The sequence below is a fragment of the Aotus nancymaae genome, unplaced genomic scaffold (genome assembly GCF_030222135.1).
Source record: "Aotus nancymaae isolate 86718 unplaced genomic scaffold, 86718_ANA_hifiasm-v0.15.2.pri h1tg000044l, whole genome shotgun sequence".
NCBI classification, from domain to species: domain Eukaryota; kingdom Metazoa; phylum Chordata; class Mammalia; order Primates; family Aotidae; genus Aotus; species Aotus nancymaae.
In genome coordinates this window covers 5,961,473-5,981,945 of record NW_026988458.1, presented here as the reverse complement: position 1 = coordinate 5,981,945, position 20,473 = coordinate 5,961,473, and the positions used below count along the sequence as shown (strand labels likewise).

The 20,473-nt window shown below is 37.3% G+C and overlaps 1 protein-coding gene across 4 annotated transcripts in view; it reads right to left on the bottom strand.

Moving 5' to 3' along the window:
• Positions 1 to 18,093, bottom strand: part of LIG4 (DNA ligase 4) — a 207,088-nt gene extending 188,995 nt beyond the window's left edge. Inside the window, exons 1-3 of one of the 4 annotated variants that reach the window (XR_010337181.1) lie at positions 18,022 to 18,093; positions 10,343 to 14,404; positions 1,438 to 1,546 (exon numbers count right to left, since the gene is read on the bottom strand). Coding sequence is in view for 1 of the 4 variants with exons in the window: in XM_012440973.3 (XP_012296396.2) it covers positions 11,641 to 14,376 (2,736 nt within the window). In the remaining 3 variants the exon portion in view is untranslated. Of the gene's footprint in view, positions 1 to 1,437; positions 1,547 to 6,774; positions 9,021 to 10,342; positions 14,405 to 17,428; positions 17,704 to 18,021 lie in introns of those variants that run through there. The other 3 variants (XR_010337182.1, XR_010337183.1, XM_012440973.3) reach the window with 3 other exon arrangements.
• Between the last annotated feature and the right edge of the window lie 2,380 nt (positions 18,094 to 20,473).

Genomic DNA, 20,473 nt, shown 5'->3' with positions numbered 1-20,473 from the left:
TCCTTTTATCACTATATATTATAGCACCTCTGCATCTATTATTTTTCCCTCTCACATCATGTGTAAAAAATAATTGTATGGTACAGCATTCTAAACATCACTCTAACACACACACATGTGCATACATTTAGTCCTTAAAACAACTCTATAAAACAGATACCATTATTATACTACTTTATAGAAGAGGAAACTAAGGCATGGGAAGTTGTATAACTTGACTTAGTAGAGTAATCAGATTTCAAATCCAGGTTTGTTATTTCCACGGTCTGTGCTTTTTATCACAGAGATACACATGTGTTTTCTTTTTCAAGCAGAGAGGTTTTCAGCAGTGGACATCATTAATTTCACATGTGTCAGTTTTAATCTCTAAGAAACAACAGTGATACTATGGATAACAAAAGAAGAAAAGTTTCATAAAGAAATGGGGTGAGGCAAGACTGTGTAGGTGTATTCCAAATATATTTATAAAACATTCAATAAACATAAGAGGCACTGAAGCCTGAAATATTTATTCACACAGAATTATTCATAGCTTCAAAGATCTAAACCAAAAATAATATTAGGTAAATAGATGATGAGGCAAAAAATTATAAGCAGCACAAAAATTGTAAATTCCCAGGTGATAAGAAAAAGGAAATTATCATGGCTAGGGTATTAGGGTAGTTTTATGCATAAAAACAGCATATGATCCATGACTTTAGAGATGAATAGAATTTGGAAATTTGAGGAATGCCATGGCAGGTGCTCAGAGAGGGCATTTTAGGTAAAGAAAACAGGATATTCATGGATGTATTAGTCTGTTCTCACACTGATAAAGACATATCCAAGACTGGGCCATTTACAAAAGAAGAAGGTTTAATGGACTTACAGTTTCACATGCCACAAGATTGTTGGCAGTCTTTTGTTCTTTGCAGCTACAATTCCACATGGTTAGGGAGGCCTCACATGATGGCAGAAGGCAAGGAGGGGCAAGTCATGTCTTACCCGGATGGCGGCAGGCAAAGAGAGAGAGCCATCCGATCTCATGAGACTTACTCACTTCACAAGAACAGCATGGGAAAGACCTGCCCCCATCATTCAGTTATCTCCCACATCATATGGGAATTATGGGAGCTACACGATAAGATAAGGTGGGGACACAGAGCCAAACCATGTCAATGGAATTTGAAAGGGAAAAGCATAGTAAGTCAGTTTGGCCAGAGTTGGCTAAACAGAGAGAGATAAAAATGAAACATTATTGTGAGGTCAGAATACAAATGAATTACAATAAATTTTTATTTCTTCCAGTATCAGAACAAACGATAAAGGAAGAAAATGAAGTATTTCTTCAGTGTCTTTTAAGCGCTAAACACTGCTGAGTACATTGACAAACATTGTCTTGCTTAATCATTGAAAGGTTTCAGAAAGAAGACAGCATGAGGAGACTGTATCACTTACCAATTGCTGTCTTCTCATCTGCAAGCTCAAGTGGGAGAGCATCTGCTTTTCTGCTCTCATGATTGTTGGCAGTCTTCTGTTCCTTGCAGCTATAGGGTCCAACTTGCTTCTGTAAAAATAAGAACACACGGGGGACAGGGAAGACTGATAAATCTGCTAGTGAGATTGAGATTTAATTGTAATTAATCATAAGAGTGACATTCCATCCCATTTTTCATATTCTATTGACAACAAGAAAGTCACAGGTCCTTCCTACAACCAAATGGAAGAGATTCTACCAGAGTGTGAACATCAGAAATCAGGGATTGTGGGAAACCACCTTAAAATCTGTCTACCTCAGTCTGTCCTCTGACTCCCAATGATACACACTCTCCCAAGATTCCCAAGAGTTTTATACCATTATCATAACAGCAAAGTACAAAACTCATTATCCAATCCAGGTTCAGGTGTAGATGAGGTTCCAGGTATAAAGTAAGTACAGCTCTCTAGCTATGGAATTGCAAAAATGTAGAGAATTTCCCTGCCCACAAGTGCAACTGGGGGACAGACATGGGCTAACAGCAATAGCGATTTCCCTCCAGAAGTGGGCGTGAAATGCAAAGTAAAAGAAGTCTCTTGCCCAAAGCCATTCTGAGATCGAGCCAAACAAATGTTCAGAGTTCCTCAATAGCTTTTAAAGTTGGGGCATAATTATTTGGGGCTCTTGGTTCCACTTTCTGGACTCATGGTTCTGCCCTCTGAGTCATTCTTCTTTTTCATGAAAGAAAGCAAATGTTTGCAGCTGAGTAGTTTTCTGAGACTGCTTCCTGCCAGTAGAATTTTAAAGGTCCCTCAGCCTCCTTTTATTTTATATTCTCTCTGTTCCCTGTAATCTAAGCTTGTAGTGTTTATGCTAAAATAATTTTCTCAACAATATTGACTTATTGTTGAGTTAATAATGATTTTATTCCACTAAACAAAAGCTACACAATAGATCATTGCAAGATAAGTCTTCCTCTACTTCATCCTTTTTGCTTAGATGGTGTATTAGTCTGTTCCAATGCTGCTAATAAAGACATACCCAAAACTGGATATTTATTTTAAAAAGAGGTTCAATTGATTCACAGTTCCACAGGACTGAGGAGGTTTCAGGAAACTTACAATCATGGTGGGAGGGGAAGAAAACATGTCCTTCTTTACATGGCAGCAGGAAAGAGAAGTGCCAAGCAAAAGGGGGGAAAATCCCCTTATAAAACGATCAGATCTCATAAGAACTCACTATCATGAAAACAGCATGAGGGTAACTGCCCCCATGAGTAAATTATCTTCCACTGGGTCCCTCCCACAACATGTGGGGATTATGGGAACTACAATGCAAGATGAGATTTGGGTGGGGACACAGCCAAACCATGTTAGATGGCTTAGAGACAACATACTTAACCTTCCTATGGGCCCCACAGGTTGATTGTGAAGATCTAAGAGGATCTCTTGAAAGGATTCTGTGAAATTGAATAATCTGATCTTTAGGTATATCTAAGGTTAGAGCAAAGTTTGCACAATCATACCTTTGTAATTTTCTGCATACCATATTTTTGGAAGCAATTTCTTAATCTCAGCAGTTTTGGCTTTCTGGAGATGCTGAGAATTCTCAAAATCATCAACTTGTGGTTCGTTTTTGTTTAGAAGACAAAAACAGATTTGTTTAAATCTTACTGTATTTTATAAGCAACAAGAAACCAGGTGACTTTGTCAGCACCTTGCTTGAAAAGCTCTTTGACTCTATAACTGAGTTTGTCACCTACAAGTTCTGATTTTTACATAATTACAGGAGAAAATTTGTCAAGGATTTTACCACAATATGTCAATGATCCCTCTTACTCCACTTTCCAATATGTTTCTTGCTTCCTTTTGAGACTTCACTGGCAGTGACCTTAAAATCCAGACTTCTAATAACAGTCTGTTCAGTAACTTAGATGTTTTGTGTTAAAAACCTCAAATTTCCTTCTGACTCTACCAATTACTCATTTCCCAAGTCACTTTTTAGGTATTTGTTAAGCAGCACCAACTTCTGGGACTAAAAATCTACATTAGTTTTCTACTGCTGCTTTCTCTTCTGAAGGATAAACTAGGGCATTATCACATCCCTACTCTCATGATTGTTGTTTGAACTCAGTTCTTGGAGGCTGTGAGATCCATGTTCTGTTATGTCTTCAAAGCCAGCAAGAGGTGAGAAAAAGGTTACACCCAGCTAAGTCTCCAGACATAGCTGAACCATGTAAGACATTCCTGCTGTGAAGAGACTGAATACCTGACCATAATTAAAATGGCTTTTTATACCACTAAGTTTTGGATCAACTTACTGTGTAATAATAGTAGCTGGAACAATATTCCTTAGTCTGATTTTTGTTTCTTTACTAAGTAAACTCAGTTAAATTCTCTTTAAATAAATTATGAAAGTAGCCATGATTTGTTGGCAGAAATTTTAAAATAGCATACCATATCCTATTGCATATTTAAATATTTGCTAAAAGTTAACTATATGTTTCAGCACCAAGAATATATTAAAATACTTTAATTTTCTGATTTTTAAGTTTTGTAAACTAGACTTCCAAAAAGTCAAGTGGACTAGATTTTTGAAAATGGTCATGGTTTTTCTCTAAGAGGCTAGAGAAAGAGAATGTTTGGAGTTTTTTGCAAACACAACTCTACACATAAATACACTGAGGTTATGAATAGTGTTCTATCACTAACAAATAAAAGGCAAACTGGATATGATTGCCAATATAGTTTCTTCTTTGTGTAATATTGTTTTTGGAATTGCTAGCAAAAGTTTGATATGATATATGGGAATTTTGATCAGGTGAATACAATTAATCTGGTGACAATTATCTTGATATGTATTTGTAACATGTACATGTTCTTCATTAACTTGTTGCATCTTAATATTCCTTATTTTTCCTTCTTTTATTAAAGACAGATTATGAGACAAATTAAGATATATATGATTAGGAATAAAAACAATTCAAAACTGAATAATGTCCATAACCTCTATGTCAGCACAGGATGTTCAGCTGAGTGATGATATGATTCAGTAAATGAGTCATTCACCACTTGTCAGCCTCAACTATTACAAGTGCTTACTTAATTTTTACTCAGAGTCTTTCAAATTACTCAGTTTTAAAGGAAACATTAGTTATTTATCAAATTATATAAAAAGCCAAAGATATTAAAACCATTACTAATTTCAGATGGAAACATCTTCGTATACTTGAGGTTCCCAAACTATCTGTTGAAAAATGATAGTCTACCCCAAGGACACACTATAGATGGCTTGTTGTCACTTAAGACTAAATTACACAACTCACAGCATCCTCTACAGCTATTAACAACACCAACTTCCCAGCAGAAAGGAAATAATTAACAGAATGAAATGGGAAAAAATCAGTAAAAAGACTCCCCCATTTCTTTTGGTACTTTAGTTTTAGAAACCCCAAAAGTGTTGCTCCAATAATTGTAGAAACCACTGTTAGAGTCATAAAAAAAGAATATACCTTACTCCCTTAAATTATATGAAGCATGAATTTCAGGAATTCATAGTGCTGAATGGTATTTTTGTCCTTAAATACTAAGAAATCTATTTTGTAAGAATTTGGAGACTCATATTAGTCACTGAATTGGTTTCCTTTTAAATCTTACAAGGATACACCTTAAATCTAACAGTGGCTGCCAGATGTCTATCTATTCCTTAATCAGCAAGTAGAAAAATCTAAGAAATGGTAGTCGTCTTCATTAAGAGCATCAAGAGCTTCTGGCCATTTTACCACCATTAATTCAAACTGAGTAACTAAATTCCAACTCATCAAGATTCTCGAGAATTCAAGAATTTTGTTTCATTTATCTAATCCCATAACAGAAAGCATGTCAACATTAACATAAAACACTTACTATTATTTGAGCAACAACTCTCTGTCAGAGTTATGTAACTAAAGTTTGGCTTTTAATCATTAGGCAATGCTCTCCTGAATTTCTATACAGAATCTCTCTACAAAAGGGAGATATTTCAATCCAATTGTATTGTGGAGAAAATGACATGATTATTTGTCTTGAAAGTACATTTGTTTAGGAAGTGGTTTGTTCATATAGTGATGTTAGAGATTAATGAAAGTATCACACCTATGAAAGATATTTTATTTACATAAGATAGAATAATCTCATATATTCAAACCAAAGGTTGATGGAAATGAAAAGCAGTTCCTTGGAAAAACCATGACTTGAAAAAGCCATTGGTAGATGCATGTATAGAGATTACCTCACCTCCCCAGGATCACTCTATCAGCTGCTCACTAAGTCCCATCTCTCAAACCTATCATGGATACTAGCTGAGGATCTCACCATAAAAATAAAAGGTCAGGAGGCTGAGGCAGGAGGACTGGTGGAGGTCGGGAAGTTGACACCAGCCTAGATAGCTGGACCCCATCTCTACAAAAAATTTTTTGAAAAGTTATCAGGACATGGTGGCATGTGTCTGTAGTCCCAGCTACTCGGGAGGCTGCAGGAGAGAACAAGACCCCTATCTCAAGTAAGTAAATAAATATAAAATGTGCATTAATAAATTAATTCAAGGTTGCCAGTTAATGGCTCTTGGATGTACCACAATGTTAAAGTTGGAAAGGACCTCAGAGATCATTACATTCATGTCCTACTGAACTACTAAGGACCAGGAGGTTAGGTGCCTTTTAAAGGGTTAGACCTAGGGAAGAGTGATGTTGGAAGAAGGCAGATGTCCCAGACATCTTCTTACTCCACCCCCACCAATGTTTACTTAATAATATTTTATGTGGTTTAATATTTTATGTAGTTAAATATGTTTTAGAGTTACACATATTATTTCTATGGGTTTAAGTTTCCAGTAGCACATAGATGTTTTTCTTTTAAATCTAGTTCCTGAGTTTCGTCAGCTTATTTCTGAGTTTTTCCAGTTCTGAAATAATATGTTGTTCTTTCACATCTTCTATTCTAAAAGAAAAATTAACTTTGATCTGCTTTAGGGGCATTTCTTTCTTACATGAGTTCATTCTTTTGTAGAAATGTATTCTTTCAATTACAGTATTTTCTTCTTATTTGTGTATATTTAGCCCACATATTGTTTGGTTCTTCGTTTTCAAGTGAGCTTAGCTTCTCTGAAGATCTAGAAGAAAATGTAGTTAATGGTAATTTTTCTAATGTCATAGAATTCCCACTAGTGTTGCTTTTTAAAATCATAACGGTTTGCTTTCTTAAAATGTTGGCTGCTTCCTCCTCACCTTCAATGTGGACCTTCTATTTCCTTTGACTCTCTATTGCCCCTATTATTCTCACCTTTTATTCCATTCCCACCATGTTTTCTTCTTTATGAGGTCCTGACCTGGAAAACATCAATGGTGGCTCAGTTCTGAGAAGTCATGGATACTAAGCCCTTCAGATTTAACCAGGGCTCCTTTCCCTCACATGTTATTCCACTGGACAAAGTCCCTCTTAGTTTCAGGTGCTGATCTCAGACTTGCCCATGTACTTTCCTGTAAATCCCTGCTAAGGAGTCTCTGCTTTCTCAGGTTCATCTGTATTCTTCACACATATACGAATGTCTGTTTCCATCCATTCATCACTTAGTCCTTTTGTAAATGTTGTTCATTTACAATAATGAATCCCAAAAACTACCGGCTTTTTATTTTTTGAAGCATTATATTTAAGAAGTGTCCTATTTTTATTTAACTTACTTCCATTTTTATTGCTTAAAAAGAAATGCTGTTGAATTTCATATACCAATTTTTTATTGCTGCATTTAGTCTATTAATACAGCTACATACCATAATGTACATTTACTATCGTATTATTCTTCATATTATTCTCACATTTCTTAAAATTGAACATTACTTGGAAATATTCTATTGCTTTGCTACTGTAATATGAATTAAAAATGCATTATTGGGATGTTTTGTCTATGTTATTATACAATCAATAGTCGTTTCAAATGTTTACTTGAATAATTTATTGAAATACAATTTACTCAGAGTATAATGAACAGATCACATGTTTAAGAGTAGATATATCACTTTAAAAATCACCAGTTTTCCAAAGTGGCACCATTGCACGCTCCCACTAGCAACATATGAAGAAAAGTTCTGGCTGCTCCACATTCCATGCTATTTTTGATAGAGGGTGACATCAAGATTACTAAACCCTATGATTTCAGAAGACTTCCATGTTTCTTTTTTATGCTCCAAAATGTTTCAGATATCAAAGGAAGCATGTGTTCCATCAAAGGCAACCAACCTCCAGAATCACCAATGTTTATTTGGTTCCTCTAACTGATTAGTTGGGTGGATTCTCTTCTTCCTTCAATGTTCGCTTAAGCACGTAACATGATTATCATTTCTTCCTGGTGAACGCTATGTAAGTAAGTGCCTGCATTCCTTTAATAGAACACCCAACAAACTCTTATTGGGGTGTATCAATGAAGAGGTCAAAGATTTTGTTAGAACATTATGTATGTAATTTTAAAAGTGAAAAGCCAGAAAGTAAAACTACAAGTTTAGACAATTCTTAGAAATACTTGCATGTGAAAAGAAACATCAGCCAGAAAATATATGGTTTTGAAATGCTGAGGGAAATAGCCTCCAAAGAGGGAGAATCAGAGAGAGAAGGAAACATGAATTTTTCTCTTTTCCCTCTTACCCACTAAAATATAAACTGAATGAAGGTAGGAATTTCTGCCTACTTCAATTACTGCTGCTTCCAGGACTAGGACAGAGCCTAGAATTCAACAGGCACTCGTATTTGTGAATCATTAAATAACAGAAGGCAAGGTGGGGACCTGGTCAGTAAATACTGGGGAATAAGGTAACTTTTGGAGCTGATGGATAAGTTTATGGCCTGAATGTAGTGGTCTCACAGGTGTATACTTACTTCCAAACTCATCAAGTTGTATATATTTCTCAAATATGTACTGATTTTTGTTTATCATTCCTTAAGTGGTCTAATAAATAAACAAATAAAAATGAAAAAAAAAAAAAAGCCTTACACTAGAGGCTAAAATATCTTGCTTACAATTCTTCATGCACTTATCTGAGCACAAGATATAGTCCATATTCTGTAGTGGCATTTCAGACCTTTCAAAATCTATCTGTCTCCCTCACCCCTAAATCTCAATGCTTTAAAAATATTTCCACACTTTTATATCCCTATAGCTTTATTTATAATCTCTCCTCTGCAAGGAAAAACTTTCCATACCACTATGCCTGATGAAATTCTACTTTTTCCCCCAGTTACTCACTTATTAACCCAGGTGTGGGTAAGAATAGCAGGTAAAACTATAGAGTTCTTAGTATATGCTGGGGGCTATGGTTCTGTCCTCAAACATTCTAAGACAGGTGTCATTTGCATTTGAAAGTTTAGAAACTAAAAGTTCAAAGAGGTTGTGATTGCTCGAAATGACAGATATTGGTAGCTGAATTATAATTGAGCCTGGAATGACTTGATTCTATGCTTCTGCTCTTTCCCCTCCAAGACAATCCATCGTTCCTTTAACTAGGAATACACTAACCTTTTGTATTCTAATTATCTTTTTTTTTTTTTTTTTGGAGACGGAGTTTCGCTGTTGTTACCCAGGCTGTAGTGCAATGGCGCGATATCGGCTCACCGCAACCTCCACCTCCTGGGTTCAGGCAATTCTCCTGCCTCAGCCTCCTGAGTAGCTGGGATTACAGGCACGTGCCACCGTGCCCAGCTAATTTTTTGTATTTTTAGTAGAGACGTGGTCTCACCATGTTGACCAGGATGGTCTCAATCTCTTGACCTCGTGATCCACCCGCCTCAGCCTCCCAAAGTGCTGGGATTACAGGCGTGAGCCACCGCGCCCGCTATATTCTAATTATCTTATCTGTCAAAATACTGTGAGTTCTTTGAGGGCAGGAATTACTTTATTCCTCTTTTTACCCAAAAGGCTACTAATGAAGAGTAAGAACTTGTACTATTTAATGAAAGTGAACTGTCGTTTATAAGATAGATCTAGGGCTGGAAGAATTCCATGTTAGACAGTTTAAACACAATCTGTTTTCCCAAAAGAGAGCATTCCAAGAGGCCAAAGCAGCCCTGTTCACGTAGACTCCAGGTCAAGGGCATGAGTATGAAGTAGCTACTCTAGCCACCTGACTTTCAAAAAAGTTGCCATCAGCCTGAAATGAATGAACTCCTTGAGGACACTTCTAAGTCATCAGAGATAAGGAATAGGGTGGAGCACTTCTTAGTAAATCTGCTGTCCTGCTTTCTGGCAAGAAACCATAGCCTTGGAGAATAAAAGCCAAGGGTGTTTTTCAGTTGGCTTCAGAATATTTATCCTATATTGGACCCAGTGTCTTTACTCATGTACTTTATTCTAGTGGCACCTGTAATCCCAGCTACTCAGGAGGCTGAAGCAGGAGAATAGCTTGAACCTAGGAGGTGGAGGTTGCAGTGAGCTGACTTTGCACCACGGCACTCCAGCCTGGGTGACAGAGTGAGACCCTGTCTATAAAAAAAAAAAAAAAAAAAAAAAAAAAAGGTAGGGGTGGCATGGTGAAATGGTCTAAAATTTGAACAATAATGGGCTACATTACAGGGCATTCAATGAAATACTGCACAAAAATTTAATGGAGGAATATTTTAGTGAATTGTAAAAATTTTCAAAATTCATTGAGAAAAGCTGATTAAATGAAGCATATAGTTTGCTTTATACATATGTTACACTAAATATTTATATTGTACTCTAAATATTTATTTTGTTCTTTCTTTACCATTGGTAACTTAAAATACTACATGTTATTATCTTTAGTGGTAACAGTACAGACTTTTCTCCCACTGCACTTACTTGTATTTGTTAATTTTTCTCAATAGACATAAAAAAGTTTACCAGATATAGGTGATGGGTGGATGGAGGCAGCAAACCACATTGCCATGTATGTACCTATGCAACAATCCTGCATGTTCTTCACATGTACCCTCAAACCTAAAACACAATAAAACATATACTTTTAAAAAAAAGTTTAAAATTTTTAATAACACTCATTGGTAATGTGAAATACAAAGGATCATAAAGAGGAAACAGATTGAGACCAGTCAAAAATTTTACTGACACCAAAAAATCTGATACAACTATTATGAATCATTTTAAAAAGAACAGAACACAAAAATTATTTTAATAGTATATTAAATATTTTATTTAAATTAAGAAGTATAACAAAATCACACACATTTGTCTCAGAGTTTGGATAAAATTTCCTTACTTTCAAATAATACACACATAGTATCTCACAGATCAAATTCCATACATTTCAATATGGTCATGAGATACACTGTATTCCAAAATTTGGTATATAAATCCATACATAATATACACCATATATACTGACTTTAAATACTCTATAATGACACCTATTAAATAGATAAAATCTAGGAAAATCACTTTTTGTGAATACTATTTATGCCAGCATACAAATTCACATAAAAACACTTCCTTTAAAACATGTCTATTTCTCACAATAAATTAAATATGAGCTACTTTTAAAACTGCAAGCTTTATTTTAATCAAACCAATTCAATTTTAAATTTTTAGATCAAGTCTCATACAACTTCCTCTCATGTAGCTACAAACATCATTGACAAAGTTTTATCATTACATTTAGTCTTAACCTTAAAAAACAAATTTGCTTACAACATTTCACATGTAAAAGGGATATTTTAAACTCTAAGTAAAAAGACGTATTTTTACAAGTCCAATTGTAACAATTTTGCCCTATTTTCTTGCAATGCTTTTATTAGATAAAAACTATTACTAAAGTTTTGATTTTTTAGAATATACTGTTTAGGTCTTTTCATGGCTTTAAAAGTTTCGAAATCTATTTTATTAGTATCTAAATAAAAATTCTAGATATCTATATGGATATTATTAAAAAATCTCTTCTTTGGACTGTTTAATTATTTCACCTTAATCATAAAAAAATCATTGAGTCACTTATTTTCCTTTCTTGGCTTTGGGCCATTGTCTTTTCAATTTTAAAAGTTAAAATTATTGTTTTCCTATATCTAACAATACTTTTTAGACATAGATTTTTAAGATACAAAAATAAAATGTAGTTTAGTAGTTCATCATTACTACCTGCTGCAATGGGTCTGCCAGATCAGAGGCTTTCCTCACTAGGAAAGCTAGCTTTAAATCAAATACTCGTTTTCTTCTTGTAATTCGCACTTGTCTATTGAATCAGTTACCCAGCTGTCTTTTAGGATTTTAAACTTTCTCTTAAAAGTTCTTCTAAAAGCTTTGAAATCTGCAACACGACTGTGATCTTCCCCAATGATTACATGAGACACTCCCTCAGCTAAACAAGAAACTACTGTTCCTCCATGAAATCGAAGCTCCAAGGCTTTAATAGCTAATCTTGTCCCCTCAGTTTTGGTACTCAGGTCATTAATAACAGCATACAAGTCCAAATAAATGGTGTGGCGTCGAAACATACTGAGAGGAGAGTGATCCCAGGAATATCGATGTTCTAAATCAGCAATCACAGAAGCCATTTCTTCAGGAGTCTGCTCGTTAGAATTTTTAATTCCTGAGAATACTTCTTTCAGTTGGTTCAAGTCTGTATCAACAAAATAACTATCACCATAGCAATCATATTCACGGGCAAAATGTTCTTTGGTTGATGGACACATATGAATCATAAAGCAAGGCTGCCATGGCACAAAGCTTTTGGTCTTAAAACATTCTAAAAGCCATGCAGGCTTGACAACATCATGTTTATTTGACAAAATTATGTTTTTCACTCTGATGTTCTCAGACCCTGCAATTACACAGTATGTGTCTGGGCCTGGGTTTTGTACTATATAACCACCAAATTCTGCAATTCTGTTCTCCAGGTCAGGTTTTGGCTGGCTATCTGTTCCACTCATAACACAAAACTCCACATCTTCAAATATATTAGAAATTTTGTTTACATTAGTAAGGTTAGGTGCTTTTAAGTGCTCAATTATTCCAATGACTTTCTTCATCTTTGGGGGAGCTTTCCGCTTTTTTTCTGGTGGTCCGTCATCACCACCTATATAAAAGTGTTTAGATGCGAGCTTTCCAGATGCTTTTCCCCTAAGTTGTTCTAGGTCATCCAGTGTCATGCACTCATGCCACTCTTTGTCATCTCTTATCTTCTCAATTCGTGGAAAACGCAAGGTACAGCCAGTTTTATATATATCACTGGGTACTATCTCTGCTGCCTTAATCTGAACAATGACAGAATTACAAGGTTCAATGTACACTTCTGGCTTCTCTGTTCCACATAAAATGCTACTTGGTGGAGTTTTTTTATGAAAAGGCCTCCAGTATTTGGCCAACTTCAAACCCAGATCATACAGTTCTTTCATGGTACAACCAGAGCCAACACGAGAGAGAGTATGAAACACAGATGGCTTTTTACCAGGAGGGGGCTTCTCTGCTACTGCACACAAAAAATGAGACATCATTCCACCCCGTGATCCTTTACCCCAATATCCTCCAACAATTAAAATGTCCAATTCATCCATTAGTCCACTGACATACTCTGGTTTAATTTTTAACCACCCTTCACCTCTTTTGTCTGGCTTGTAGATGGATAGAGGATGTTTTATCATGATTCCTTCTTCTCTTTTATCTATTGCTTCATTCAATGCATCAATTACTTCATCCTTAGTATGAGCTTGTGTTTTCTGCACTATTTCTATCCTACCTGGAATTGGTGTAAAAATACTACTTAGAATCTCATACCTCTTTCTCAGAGTCTCATGCCCTAGCTTTTTATTATTAACCATCAATACATCAAAAACACAATAACAAGTCTGCAGATCAGAATCTTCTACCATTCTTTTAATATCAAACTTAATTCCCTTTTGCATGAAAGTTTGTGTATTAGGATTATAGGCCATCATCTCACCATCAAGAATACAGATTTGTGTATCTGTTTGGAATGCATTATGAATGAATGGGGTAAGAGAACCTTCAGTAGGAGAAGCACCAAACTGATCAGTATAGTTATATCCATTTCGAGAGAAGTATTTATATACATCCCCATCTTTGTGCATTTGCATACGTTCGCCATCTAGCTTGGTTTCTATGTAGAAAGTCTGATGTTTCATATCCTTCTCAATGTGCTCAATATCTGCAATAGCAGCTAGCATTGGTTTAAAGGCAGAAAATAAAGTGATAGAAATATCACTGAGTCCTACAGAAGGATCATGCAGTTGCCTACAGACTTTTTCCAGATCTGTAGTGACATTATGCAACTCAGCAGCATCATTATGAAAAACAGAAAAGATAGTTTGCTGACTAACACCAAGCTTTAAATCCTTTATGATCATCCGAATAAGCCACTTTTGCTCAAGTGCAGAACTCTGAGTTATAAGTTGAAGAATACTCTTTTTTACTAGGTCTTTTCTTTTAGCAGAATTATTGCTGGCAACTGAGTCTAAAAGGTCATTTACTTGCTGTATGGTTAAACTTCCTTTCTGTAAACATCTTGGCTTCAACACAAAATATGCAATCATTGCAAAGTCTCCAGCATCTCCATGAGTTCCAGTGGGTGTTCTGTAGTTTAAAAGTTTGAGGGCATCTTTTCCATCTCTAGGTAAATTAAGCAATTCAATATAAAGCTTAGCAAGCATAGTTTCTTTAATGCCATAGGCCATTCTCTCTCTTTCTAGCTGAGGAAGAATTAGCCTCATTGCTGGATAAAAAGAGTCTGTGACATCTTTTTGGTTCTTATGAAGAGCATCATGAAATTTTCTCCAAGAATCTAAAAATTCCCTAAAGTGTCTGATTTTTTCTGCACGTCCTTTAGTTTTCTGTATTCGTTCTAAAGTTGAACACAAATCTGCAAAAGGAACGTGAGATGCAACAGTTTGTGAAGTTTGTGAGGCAGCCATCAAAGTGGTGATGAATCTTCTAGTTTAACTAGTAAAGCAAAAAGAGAATAACTTTAAGATTCAACTAAATATTTAATGTAAAGACCTTACAAAGATCACTCAGATCATAATAAATGTTTATTAATGTTTGCTAAATAAAATAGATCAATGCTATAAACAATGTATCTTTTCAACCTCTACATTTAATAACTATTTTGCTTCAACCCTAATTCAGTTATGACAAGTATCATCAGCTGTATTTCCTATATTTGTAATACAGAAATTATTTTAATTATCTTTCTCCTTAAATTCTAACTTTCATTGACTTATTCTATATATCAATTATTTAGCACATAATACAAACAAATATTGCAAATAATGGCGACCGAAAAACTAATCAGGCTTAATTCACTTCACTTCTGAGCTTCTAACTCAAGGCCTTTCACTGTATGTCTCTTCTTTCCCTGACAGACTATCACATAGCACCAGAAACCAACGTCTTCAAATAGACGTTTTTAACAAATCACTCATTTGCTGAACTGAAATTTGACTTCCTAGAAATCCTAATCATAGGCAGGTCCCTTGACCAAAAACACAAAACAAAGCAAAAAACAGGTATCCTCTTCTTCCAGCCAAACAAAATCTATGTCTATGTTTTTTTTTTTCTACTTCTTCACTGTTAGCTATGCCAAATCACACCAACATTCAATCTCAGCTTAAAATGCCCAAATCAAAATCCTCACTTTATCTATTTTACCACAGTTACTTATTGTCTTATAAGTATACATATATTAATATGCTTTTTTTCATATTTCCATGCCAGTTATTCCCTAAGTATTTAATGACTACATGTGAGATGTGCTACATACACTGTACTAGGGGAAAATACAGTATGCTTCTGCTTTAAAAGAACACATATTCTGTTAAAAAAAAAAAGTGGGGGGTGTAAGGGAAACCGAGTATAATAAAATACTAAGTGCTTTAACAAAATAAAACAATCGTAAAATGTCCTGAGGGCTCCTTTAGGGAGCTTTTCCCTTAAGTATCTGCTAAAGTCAGAGAATAAAGAATGAGTACCTTGCTGAGCTAGGACAAGAGTATTTCCTAAAATTTCACAAGTGTGAAATTTCTTTAGTTTTAAATAGTCATACAAAGTCTACTGGAAGATAAATATATTAGAGTAATTTTAGCATAAACTATGTAACATTAACATAACTTTTCCAAAAAAAGGTTTCAAGTAAAATGTATGCTCCATGAATAGAAACTATGTTTTATCCTGTGGTTTCAGATACTTCCTGGCACACCACCATGTATCCCAGACAGTGGAGTCAGAGTTTTGCTGGGAGTGGGGAGACCTATTATAGCGCAGAGAACATGTAACTCCCAACCTTCCAATTCTCCATCACAGCAAACAAATGAGAAACACACACATGCACAAGGATACATTATCCAGTATCCAGCAAAATAAACCAAATGGCTAATTACAATACTACACTTACTAAACTGTCAGTCTTCTAGAGATCAGAAATTGTGCTATAATGTGTACTAGTGGCAGACATGTAGGAGGTTTGTTCAATGAATTACTGACACACCTAGATTTGAATCCTGGAAAAGCACACCAGGGAAGGCTATGCGCTGGCTACAAACCACATACACACACATGCATGCACGTGCACAGTGGGTGAGATACAGTTTGGTTAAAAATATTCAGCAGCTCCGAATGCCCCGGCAATGGTTCGCAACAGCCATTTGGTGGCCTTATAGAGAAAAAAGCTGCACTTGACAGTCTAATTTCTGACAAAGGAAACCGAACTTCTACTGAGTGAGTTAGATCAAAAGATAAACCCATGAGAGAGCACTTCCCTGAAACTTTTATCTTTGAATATACTGTTGTTTCCTCTCCCTGAATCTGGTTTGCATAACTGACTGCACCACCTGGTTACGTATGTTCACTGCCCGAGCTCTGAAAATATGCTCCCTCAAGGGGGCACATCATGGTACACAATGCTATATCTACAATTTCTATATAAACTATGTAAAATGAAGTAGTTTAATATTTCTTTAATGTTCAAGTATTGGTATATAGTTTCTACAGATATATTTATAGATTCTATATGGTCTCGAAGTTAAAGTTTCCCTCAACAAATCCCAGGCAAAGACTTAAATTACTTTATAATTACAAAATGTAGGTAATGTTGTGCATGCACATGTATTCTAAAAATGGCTATACAGAAAACAAGGATTCCAAAATTGATATAAACTAGGCATCAGTATTTTTGCTCATTACAATGGCATAAAAAGTCAAAGATTAGGACTTCCATTCCTTTTTACATGCTAATTTTTATTTTTTGGATTCTGAGAATTTTAGCTGATTCATTCCATTTGCAGTAAGACAAATGAGGAAATTCTTAGGGCTCAGGTTCTGGACTCTAATAAATCTGAATTCAAATGTGGATGCTAACATTTAATAGCTGGATGATACTGAGCAATTACTTAATTTCTCTAAGCTTCAGTTTTCTTAAGTGTAAAATGAGGTTAAAAACTGTGTAGAAATTGGAATGAAAATAAAATCAGATAATCTAAAACTGTGCTTTAACAAGTAGTAAGTCTTGATAATTTTAATACTGGAATGCTTGCTGATCCAAGTCGCTGACTAAATTGTCCTGAAGTGACATAGGAAGACAAACCAGCAGGTTTTATTCAATGACCATGGAAAGTGATTAAGTGTTATTTTATTGCACTTAGAGAGGGGGAAAAAAAAGAGAAAGTGATTAACGCAATTGAAGTTTCCCTCATGCAACCCTTGACAAGCTGTTTCCCTAGGAAACGAAGAGTTTACAGCTGCCTTTCACAGCACTTAGTGACAATTTGGGATGAGCTCAGATCCCAAAGGTTAATGAAAGACCAAGTGTAAGAAGATAAATGAAGTGATTCCCTGCAAGCCTAAAGTCTTTCCCGCTCCAGTGCCCCTTGTACCCTCTTGGAAAATGGAAAATCCCGAGGGAGTTTAAATCATTCCTCTGCCCCGCTCCCCGTACTCTCCCCCAACCCTCAATGGATTCCGAGTGAATACCTGGCCTCAGCAAGCCCCGTTACCTCTGTGAACCAGAGGATTCTAGCTGTAAAATGAGATCTTGATGGTTTCCTGCGGGGCTGCCATGAGAAGGAATCAGCGTGTACGCAGGTAAAGCAAGCAACACAGTTCCAGGGAGTCAAAAATGGGAGAAGTCGTCCCACGACCTGGGGCTTGGGTTTAGATGAGCATCGAGGCCTGGCTTCTAATTCGGCGCTGCTACAGCGCGGTGAACTCGGCAACCTTCATCACCCGCCGCTGCACAAACACCCTGCCTGCCGCCCCACAGACCGCCCCCGCTCCTGACGCCCCACACACCCCAACCCCCTCTCCAAACACCCCTCGCCTTACGCCCCACAGACCCTCCCCCCGGCCTGACGCCCCACAGACCCTCCCCCCGGCCTGACGCCCCACAGACCCCAACCTGACGCCCACAGACAGCCCCCGGCCTGATGCCCGGCTGACGCCCCAGACCCCTCGCCTGCCGCCCCACAGACCCCCCGCCTGCCGTCCCACAGATCCCCCGGCCTGCCGCCCCACATCCCTCACCTGACTCCCCACACACCCGCAGCCTGCCACCCCCACACACTTACCACCTGACGTCAAGCCCGAGGCGCAGCTACTAAGCCGGAAGCTGACGCCAGAAGTCAACGGTTCCGCCAGCTGCTTGCCGCGCAGGCGCAGGGGACACCTAAGGCCGTGACGTCACGGGGCCCAAGCACGCAGGCGCAGCCAGGCTTGCAACGGGAGGTGGGAGGGACGGCAGCCCCACGGGGCTGCGGAGGCGGGACCTGGAGGATCCTGGTTAGGGTCTTGAGTACAGACGACTCCTATTGGCATCAGCAGCAGATGCTCTTTGGAAGCAGTTGATCCACACGCCAGTGGATTTTGTCGTTGAAAGAGACCTAAGATCACTTTGTGCACTGGTTAGTGATAGCCTCTAATTCTTGTTCTCTGTACGTAAAACAGTGGTAACTATACTGATTTCGCTGGTTGTGAAAGCTCCCAAGAAAGAACAGGGCATCCCCCCACTCAAAATGTTGGTTGTTTCATTTAAACTTTTAAAATATAGGCTTTTGGAAACTATATAGAGCTGTTTGTTTTTTTCATGATGTTTGCTACTGTGGTATGAGTTCTCTTAATACAGAAATAATACATAACAACACATAATTTACAATACAGAAATAAACATCTGCATGACCAGAAATCAACTATGGACTCTTCTCATATCTGTTTAAGGATTAAAAATAGAGTTATTTAACAAACTTTAATTGAGCACCTATTATTATGTAGTAATGGTACTAGATATTGAGGGGGGAGAGATTAAAAACAACCCGTTTTTGTGTTCCAGGAGCTGTTGGTTTCCACCGAAATTTTTGCTGTAGTCCGTCCTCTTTCACCATGGAGAAGTGAGAAGTTATCCATGAAGAGTGGCAGAAACAACTTTTAGAACTATTTTATTTTAGCATAAAATACTGCTTTACATTAAAACAAATTTTGCTGCAATCGGCCTTGATAAAACATTTTAGAGCTGTTAAGTGCCCTTAGAGGTTGTGTAATGTATGAAAATCTCGTTTTTCAAAACTGGTACATTTAATTCAGTGCTAGTTTGTAGTGGAGCTAGAACTTAGGGTTCCTTCCAGCCCAAGAACATTCAGTTATTTACTTTATATGTCTAATTGGCCTAAGTTGCCTGATTACCTGTAATCATCTGTGACGTTGTAAAGTCTCATGATATTGTTTTAGGAATATCTACTCTTCACTTAAGTTATCAATTTATTTTGGAGGAACAATGAACAGTGCTAAGGTAGGAGCCTTCACTTGCCCATCTTATGAGAGGGTACCTATCCGTGTACATTTGTAGCTACTTCAACAAGTTATATTAGTTACATGAGAAGAACCATGAATTATGAAACCAGACAAACTCCGGATTGATTCAAAACCCAGTCTCCATTTTATCATGTTATTTCAGTTGCTTGGTTCAAAGACAATCAAGCGTTGTTTTCACTAAGTATCTTCTCCAGTTGCTATGATTATTAATTTATTTATGTAAATGGTCTATTTTAGTGCGTGGCATTTATTCGGTGATCAACATTAGGAAGCTATGAATCAAGAACCCAGCTTTCACCTGGAGCTCTCTATCTGGTAGCAGGATACATATGTTCGAAAACAACACCACAGGCCAGGCGCGATGGCTCACGCCTGTAATCCCAGCACTTTAAGAGGCCGAGGCGGGCAGATTACTTGAGGTCAGGAGTTCGACACCAGCATGGTCAAAATAGTGAAGCCCCCTCTCTACTAAAAACACAAAAATTAGTGGGGCGTGGTGGTGAGGGGCTGTAATCCCAGCTACTTGGCAGGCTGAGGAGGGAGAATCGCTTGCACCCGGGAGGCAGAGGTTATAGTGAGCCAAAAGCTAGCCACTGCACTCCAGCCTGGGCGACAAGAGCGAAACTCCGTCTCAAAAGGCAAAAAACAAAAAACAAAAACAACAACAACAACAAAAAACCCACCACCACCACCAATTTGTGAAATATTCTCTGTCTATATAAAATAGGGGACATAGAATAAGGAAAGCCCCAGAGAGGGGAGGCACACATCTGTAAACAGGTCTGTACACTTCGGTGCATGGTGGTGGCGGGGGGAGAGTGAAGCTAACGAAGTCCAAGTTTGAAGGGACCATTTTTGTGATGAACACTTCCAAGGCCTTGAGAGGGGCCCCAACAGGGTGTTCCCGTGGTGGTGTACCTCTGTGAAATGTGCAAAAATAATTTTACATTATTTTTCTTTAAAGGGCTCTCCAAATAGTAGAAGGTTCAGGCCTCACAAAACCTGCATTCGCCGTTGACAGTCCACTCGGGTAGAAGTCAAAGGCAAAAAATATTTATGGAAGCGTTTTAAATCCTGGAACTCATTGCGACACCCCTAATAACCCTATCAGGCAGAACAAATTCCTCCGTGAACCTGCGGCTTGCAGAGCGATAGTGGACTTCGAGCTCACCGGCTCTGGGCCGGTCCCGCGCCGGATCCGGTCCTGCGCCGCGG